General features: G+C 33.9%; 1 protein-coding gene across 1 annotated transcript; it reads right to left on the minus strand.

The window, feature by feature from the left end:
* Window positions 1-303: 303 nt before the first annotated feature.
* On the minus strand, window positions 304-1,831 carry LOC135674261 (uncharacterized). Its single transcript, XM_065183943.1, has 2 exons — window positions 1,054-1,831; window positions 304-635 (listed from the first exon to the last, which is right to left on the minus strand). Exons 1-2 carry the CDS (start codon window positions 1,426-1,428, stop codon window positions 546-548), a joined length of 465 nt encoding a protein of 154 aa, XP_065040015.1. The 5' UTR covers window positions 1,429-1,831; the 3' UTR covers window positions 304-545.
* Window positions 1,832-8,875: the final 7,044 nt, after the last annotated feature.

The raw sequence follows: 8,875 nt of genomic DNA on the forward strand, positions 1-8,875 counted from the left end.
TTGATGACATCATGATGGTAACATTTAAGTGCAGCTTATAGACACATTATGCTGAGTTCAAGAAGTGAAAGTCACTAAAACATCTCTCAACCTTAAGGCATTTTTTGGACTCGGTTGTCTTTCTAAAGGGGATTATAGAAAGAGGGGAATGATGGAATGTTTCAAGTATAGTGACATATTATGGATTCCCCTTTCCTACAAGCTTTCTAAGAGGGATCATAAGATGTATGATCCATCCCAACTCCATTTCTGTGTTCCTTGGAACAGTTAGAGATGGTAGGAGATTATGAAACTAGTAGTCAGTTCAATAAAAATTGTTCCAAATATATATGCATTAGTCAAATCTAGTGCACAAGTTTCATAATTTCTACATTATCCTACATCATGATGTACGAGAATAGAAGCTAGGAACACAAATTTCATCTGCAGTAAATGAAATGACTCCTTCTAGGGCAACATTGCAGAAACAAGGCCTTTACTTGGATCAAGATATGGAATTGAGAGGAAAAGAATAGGGATTTAGAGGGTTTATACTGTGATCCGATCTAGACCATGTCGCTGATAAGACGAACGTGATTCTGGCGCTGCTTTTCTACGAACATCTTCGATGCACCTTCCACAGTCTTTCGCCAAGTCTACGAGAGCAAAAGGACACAAGGATTGATTAGCGGAGGAACTTTTTAGCAGATTATTTATAAGAAATTAAAGAGAATATTCAGCAGAAAGCTGGTAAATTACATTTACGTCCTTAATTTGCAGGGGTTATAATGTAATTTTTCATATATATACATACACACACATATATATATATATATATACATATATATATATATATACATACATATATATATATACATGTACATTTATATATACATACATATATATATATACATGTACATTTATATATACATATACATATATATATATATATATACATATACATATATATATATATATATACATATACATATATATATATATATATATACATATACATATATATATTTAGGGCAAATACAAAATGTATGGAGATGCAAACGGCCGGCACTTCACCTTTTCGAGGGCGGCGGCGAGAAAGAGCGCGATACCGGAGGCGCCGCCATCCTCCGACCGTCGGATCCCCATCCTACGGAGCAGGGACGCGGGCCTGCGGTTGGAGATGGGAAGGAGGGACTTCCACTCCCCCAACCCGCCGCTGCTCCTCCTCCTCCTCCTCCTCGTCGCCCTGATCGCCTCGTCGCTGGGGGAGGAGAGTTCCCGAGCGGAGAGGGCCGAGACGGCGCGCCGGGACTTCTTCCGGACGACGATCGGCCCGCGGAGGAGGTGGGCGGGGGCGCGCGCCGGGGGATCGGCGTCGATCTCGGCGAACTTGCGGAGGAGCTCGTCGGACGACGCCTTGCTCACGTGCTGCACCTTCGCCGCTTCCATCTCTGATTTCTCTTTCAGGTTTCGCGAATCAAGCAAAGAGGGACAAAAGGAGCGAGAGAGATCAGCGAGCAGGAGAGGGCAAGAGAGTGTGTACACGGTGTTTAATGCGGCGGGGAAGGGGGGAGGAGGCAGCGCGAGGTGACCGTTACAGGAGCGTGTGCTCCTGTGGCGGAGACAGTGGTGTTGATTGTAGTTATTAGACTGGAGGAATATAGCCGTTGGGCGCGGCGGGGCTCCACTCGTGTGTTGAATCGTAGCGTAATTTCCCTTGGCTCGAAAGGCTGTTTCGTGGACAGACTTACGTAGCGACCAGCGAGGGGCCAGTGGAGGGTTCGGGGTGACGACTTATTTCGGTTTGGTCAGATTTAGAACCCGAACCGAAGGAAACGAGTTGGTTCAGATGATTCTACGAATTTAGATCCGAAATCGAACCCATTTAAGACTATTTTGATTCTGAACAAAAAAAAATCATCGATTTAATTTCGATTCCAATTTGAATCATTAATTTGGATTTGAATAATTGATTTTAACTTATAAACTTATATTTTTTTATTTGTTCTTATTTAACCGATTTGAAATCGTCAATTCCTGATTCTAATTTTTTTGGAGCCGAAATCGAATCATATGGCACCAATTCTGATTCGATTCATAGCCATTGAACTGCAAACCTGATTTGACTCTAATTATTCGGTTTTGATTTGAACCAAACCATGTAGAGGGATGTGGTGTGGCACTCATCTGCCTGTCACTAGTTAATTTGGGATCTAAGTTATGACATCATGACAGATTTTGATCCTAAAATCTTAGAATATCTTAATAAGATTAGATTCAACCAACCCAAATATGTATTATCATCACAATTATATCCTTCTCATTTACTAGAAATGCCCTCTTATTTAAAAACGGTGCTCCTGGCTCAGGATATGGTGTCTCACCTAGTGAAGTAATAATACAAGATCCATAAGTAATACATGTTACATAAAGTTGGAGAGAGAGAAATGAGAACTTATCTTAGGAGGAAGGCGGATTCACAATTAGACCAACGAGCCACAGGACAATGGAACCAACAGCCCAACAGAAGAGCAGGAAGACAACCACACCAGCCAAGATGGTAGGCAGTGGAGGGCCATCTCCAACATTTGAGCTGCTATCAACTTTCTCATTGGCAGTAGGTTCTGTATTAGAACTATCTGAAGCAAACACTATTGCCACCCAGCGGTTCATATCAAAGTTTGGAGCATTTCCCGGTCTGGAGAGTGAAAAGCCTTGTTATTATCTATCATAGTTGATGAAGAGGTAATGTTTCTATAGAAAGTACTACTGATATGTACATGAAAATGAGTATCATTTGGTCTAGAAAAATGTTCTCTTTATTGAATCTAAAAGTTCTGCTAGCAAAGTGTGTAGCAAGCTAATAAACAACCATCTGCCTGTATTACCGACAGAAAATACAACTAAATGCATGTTTCCATTAGGCTAAAGTTCATCTAAGGATCAATGCTCAAACAAAGAGATGTTATGGAATCCTCTAATCATCGTCACATCCTGACATGTATAAAAAATATATGCTGACCTGTACCAACCAATGTTGAAAAGATTGGGATTGGATCGAAAATTGTTGTAGGATACAAGTAGATTTGGATTGTCAACTGTAAGATATTTTAAAAAGATATTTACAAGAATGAAAAATACATATTTATCCAGATATGTATGAATATGAGCAAGGAAAAGATGCATGAACATCCTGTATACTTTGATCCCTATGCAAATATATTCCCTTTGCCTCTCGGTGTTGAAAGAATATGCTAGATGTGCTCAATTAGGTAAAAGTTTTGAGGCAGATTGAGCTATTTTGAAATTTGATGGCAGTTTTCATAAAATTACAATGTGAATGGTTGATCAAACTTGATGGTTTCACCTCTAAAAAGGTGTAAACAAATCTGCCTATAGATGCCATAAGTGCTGGATTCTCATCTCCTCTTCTCCTCGCTTCTATTCTTCTCTTCTTCAATTGAACATTGCTCATGCAGCTAATCTAAGATCCTATTGAAAGCACCTACTGGGTAGGATCCAATGCAGGTGATGGTTCTCATGCAAGTATTCCGAGGCTCTGTTTAAATTACCTATTAGATGGGATGAAATATAAAGGGATGTCGATCTTACAAAATCCAGCAGCTTTCCTGTTTCCCTTTCTCTCTCGAGATTGGACACAGCAGCAAGCAACAAGCAGCAAAATCTAGTGGCACTATGCTCCCCTCCATCTCTTCCCCCTCTCCTACCTCTACAACACGAGAGGGTTTGGACTGGGCAATCTATGATTCGAGTAGCACAATCCACCAAAGGATCATCTGATCCTTCAAGATCTAGATTTTCTCATAATATCCGGGTTAGAAAGATTAATTTTGATATGGGCCATATGGTCAAGTTCGAAAAAGATTAATTTTTATCCAGATCATAAAATCGAAATTGTGGATTATACGACCCTAACAACACCAGTGTTATCCAAGAATGTTAAACTAAACAAACAGGAGTTTGTTTACTTTAAATCTTAAAGTTTAGATATAGGAGTTTAAATCATATGTTTCTTAAAGTTTAGATAAAGGAGTTTGTTTACTTTACTTTTTCTTATATAATATGTGCACTTCTAAATATTCCTTTTCTATTCAAAGCTTGTTGCGGACTTTCATAAGAGCCACTGGCTTATCTCTTCATCAAATCAAATTAGCCTCGAACCGGAGCCATCGGCTTCTCTAGTGATTTGGAGGCCTCAAGACTTACTTCTAGAAGGAATAGAATGAGATGCTCTTAGGACAGAAATTGGATCACTCAGAAGCTGTTTGTTTACTCGATTAATCTTACTTATACTAGGATTACTAACAGAATGCCTTAGGAGTGTTATGAATAATTTTTGTGTACACATGATTTCTCCATGCAAATAAATGCATAGATGTCGAGACATAATACCTCATAATGGTAAATGTCAGATGAAGTATTAAAAAATACACAACAACAGAAAGAAAAAACTAAGTACATTTAAAAAATGTTGAATAATGACAGAAGAAACATTTGACATGTATGATGTATCATAGGGCACAGAGAAAGGCAAGTGAAGGTGCTATTGGGTCAATTACAAGGGTCAAAAAACCTACTAGCTAAAAGAACATATGTAACATGGAGCAAAGTCTTTAGATACAGTTTATTAATAGACTATTCATGCCATTCATACCAGTTATTCTTTTAATGTGAAACTATCGGAATTTCCACAGTATCTGTTAATGACTGTGGTACTACCCGAAATGGCATGAAATGGGTGGGTACATACCGGTCTGGTCGATGATCAGTACGCCGACCAGCCGGTTTCAGGTTGTACACAAAAAGCAGGGGCTGTCTCGCCTGGTACGTCCCCTATATCGCCTGATATGGTCGAAACTCAGCCATTACCAACCGGTATCAATCGGTAATGGTCTGATTTTCATTGAACCGGTTCAATCGGGTCAAATCAAGGGTGGACCCCTGGTTTCCCTCTTTTAAGACCCCCTCCCTCCGCTCTCACTCCCCCTCACTCACACTCTTCCTCCTTGTCTGTCTCACTCACTCATTCACTCTTTCTCACTGTCTTTCTCCATTAAGCATCCTAATAGGTGATTAGAGCTCATCAAAACTTGGAAAGATTCAATTGGAGGGATTCAAATATGAGATTTGATAGACATTCTCTTCAATTAAAGGTGTTTATGTTCTTTCCACATTTTAATTATCATTTGACACAATTAGATAGTTATAACTTAAAATTATGAATAATTAAGATTGATTAGTGTATTTTTCTTAATATTAGGCTCAAATACGTCCATTATCATACTTTCAAGCCAAAGTCAGGATTAATTTTAACTAATACAACAAATTAATAGTGATTAGTGTCTTTCTAGTCATTATTCTTATTGAAATAAAAATATCATTAAATTAGGATAAAAAATCTTATTTTTAAAATTATTTTCTAGCTATTTTTTTTTAAAATCGGTCCATATTGATATATCTGACATACCAATCTCCACGAGGACCAGCACCACAGGTTGGCACGAGACAGGGTCCTTGCTACCTTTAACCTTAAACCTAAAGCTTGAAGTATGCAAATCCATTGACTTTCTAGAAAAAAAATATATAAAAGATTTTTTTTTCTTTCTAGGAAGGAAGTCAACGGTGGAAGTGCTGAAATGAATAGGGGAGGGAGGGGCAAATGGGATTTTCACGGTATGGTTAAGGAATTTAGTTGCCATGAGAAAAATCTCCCAAGGCAAAAAAGAATATAACAAACACCTCGAAAGGGTCATGTTCTTGCGAAGTTAGAAGTTCACAATCATCGGAACACTAAAAAGGGCCTAAACAAGCTCTGTATCAGTAAAAACCCTCATAAAAGGGGCTTTCTTTGCGGCATCTCCATGCGAATCAAGTGCCCACGCCATACGAATCACAAGAGACAAGAGAAAAGGAAAAAGTAGGGTTAAATAGAACAAGAAATAGGAGAATGTAGTGACCAATCAGTCCCAGGACGAGAAGCAATCGAATCAAGAACCCCGTCTCGGGGATCTACGCACGCGGAGCGTAGAAACGAGATGAGGATCTACCTGAAACCGAGGCGAGCGGGGCGGGCGGCGGCGCGAGGAACGGGACGGGAAAGCGACGCGCCGAAGATTTTGGTCTGGCGAACATGGCATCTGATTGGGAGGGCAAAAGCGATGGAAGAGACGACGGTGATAGCCATGGAGGGACGGAGTCGGGGGAGTGATACGAGTAGGAGACGGGAGGAGCGAGGAGTGACACCACGATAAAGTAAATTAATACGAAATAAAGTAAAGAATATAAATTTATTACTGTTATTAATATAGTGTCGTTTAATATTACTATTACTATTATAAATAATATGGAAAGCACGAGAAGATAAATTAATCTTAAAATTATAAATATATATTATAAAAATAATAACACAATTATAATATTGTAATTTCAGAATAAATTGATCAAAGACAAAACAAAATAAAAATTTTAACCTTGAATTAGTCGAAAATAGGTTTCTTAATTACTAAAAATTGAAAAGTTTGTTAATTATATATTTTCAAAGCTTCATAAAAATTTTAATATTTTTAAATAAAAATATATTTGTGTTACACTTTTGTTGAATGAAGACATACTATTGTTTGTATAGAACTCAAAAATAATATAACTTAAACATTAAAAATTTGTTTATATTCTTAAAATCTTGAAGATGATAATGTAAATACTATAATTTTTTTTATAGTCCAATAGTAAATTTTTAAAGATAATAATGTAAACACTTTTAGAAATAAGATAGAAATGAAAATGACTTGGAACTTAGATTAGGATAATATTGATATTATTTAGACTACGATGGCTAATAAGTTTAGGAACTTAATAAAAGAGATTCTTGACAAAATTAAAGATAGAAGTGTAAACTTAAAAGAGTGTCGGTGTTGGTGCAAGGAAGTTCAAAAAAAATTTACTAAAAGATAATGTTTTAAAGATCAACAAAATTATAAAAAAGAGAAAAAAATTAAAATATATAAATAATTAAAAAGATAAAAATAGGTAATATGATAAGGTATAAAGCTTATTATATTTTTTATAATAAATTGAATACTAAAAATAATGAAAAAGATATATGTCAAATTGTTAAAGCGAAAAAGAAAATGTAAGAACTTAGGTAGTATTACATATATCAAAGACGAAGATGAAAGAATACTTATTAATGATAATAAGATTAAGGAAAGATAAAATATTTCTTATAAATTATTTAATAAATATTTCATACAAGACTTAGATTTAATGATAAATAATTATGATAGATTTAATAATTATATATTTATTTATAAAATTAGAGCTAATGAAAATAGCTAAAGGCTGAGTAAATATTTTAAAGAATATGAAAATAGCTAAAGTGTCTGAGGCTTGATGGTATCCTAGTGAGATCTAAAAAAGTTTAGGCACAAGAGAGTAGTTTGGTTAACTAACTTATTTAACAAAATTATGAAACTCAAAAAAAAAAAAAAAAACTAATGAACGAAGAAAGAGTTTTTTAGTATTAATTTAGAAAAATAAGAATGACATATAAAATTATTTAAATTATAAAAAAATTAAAATCATGAGTCATACTATGAAAGTTTGGATAAAAGTTATTGAAAGTAGCCAAAGGTTTAAAGCAAATATTTTTAATAATTAATTTGATTTTATGCTAGGAAGATCAATCACATAAGCTTTGTATTCATCAAGACAACTAATGAAAAAGTATAGAAAGATAAAGAAAGATTTATATATGATTTTTATTTACTTAGAGAAAGTTTATTATAGGATTCCTATAAACTTATTATGGTGGGTTTTAGAAAAAAAAGACGTATCTACTAATTATATTGATGTTATTAAAGATATGTATGATAATATAGTTACTAGTCTTATAACTATAGGGAATATGCTTAATAATTTTTTTATTAATATAAGATTACATTAAGGATCTGTATTAAGTCCCGACCTTTTTACGTTGATAATGGATAAATTTACTAGTCACATATATTATAAACCTATGTAATTATTATTCATTGATGATATAATTTTAATTGATAAGAATCTAAGTAGAATTAATGATAAACTTGACTTATGGAGAAGCCTTAGAAACTAAATATTTTAGATTGAGTAAGACTAAAACTAATTATATAAAATATAATTTTAGTGATTCCAGAAATAGATATAAGAATATAATTAAATTAGATAGACGAGAAGTCTTTTAAGTAAAACTCTTAGATATCTTAGATCAATTATTCAATAAAATGAAGAGATTATTTATAAATTAAAAATAAGATGATTAAAATGAAGAGGGGCATTAGGAGTTGTGTGATCATTAGAAACATTTGATATTAAAAGAAAAAAATTTATAAGATAGTTGTGAGTCCAATAACACTTTTATGGATTTTGAGTGTTGGGAAATGAATAAATAATATATACAAAAAGCTTGTATTACTAAGATTGAAATTTTGATATGGATATTTGAAGTTACTAGTAAAGATAAGAAAATAAATATTTTTATTTGTGAACATATATCATTTTGATATAGAATAAGATGAGAATAAATTATTTAAGATAGTATGAACATTTGTTTAGGAGATCTCTAAATAGTTAAAAGAGATAAAATAATTAATATTAGTGTTAAGACCTAAAAAGATTTTAATAGAAATTATAAATAAAAATTTAGGTACTTTAAGCTTAACTAAACATATGACCTTTTTATATATCTCCACGATAATAAAAAATCAATGTAGTCAATCCCAAATAATTAAAATTTATGACTTTGTTGTTATTGTTATATTATTAAAAACTTAAAAATAATTTTATAGTATTATTCAAGTGACTTTTGTCCCAAAGGGATAATTTCATATTAAATTAGATA

This window comes from Musa acuminata, chromosome BXJ1-5, assembly GCF_036884655.1.
Source record: "Musa acuminata AAA Group cultivar baxijiao chromosome BXJ1-5, Cavendish_Baxijiao_AAA, whole genome shotgun sequence".
Lineage (NCBI taxonomy): Eukaryota > Viridiplantae > Streptophyta > Magnoliopsida > Zingiberales > Musaceae > Musa > Musa acuminata.

Coding starts and splice junctions, on each gene's coding strand:
- LOC135674261 (XM_065183943.1), bottom strand. CDS start 1,428: ATGGAAGCGGCGAAGGTGCAGCACGTGAGCAAGGCGTCGTCCGACGAG. Junction 636..1,053: donor TCGCCGCCGCCCTCGAAAAG/GTGAAGTGCCGG, acceptor TTGCTCTCGTAG/ACTTGGCGAAAGACTGTGGA.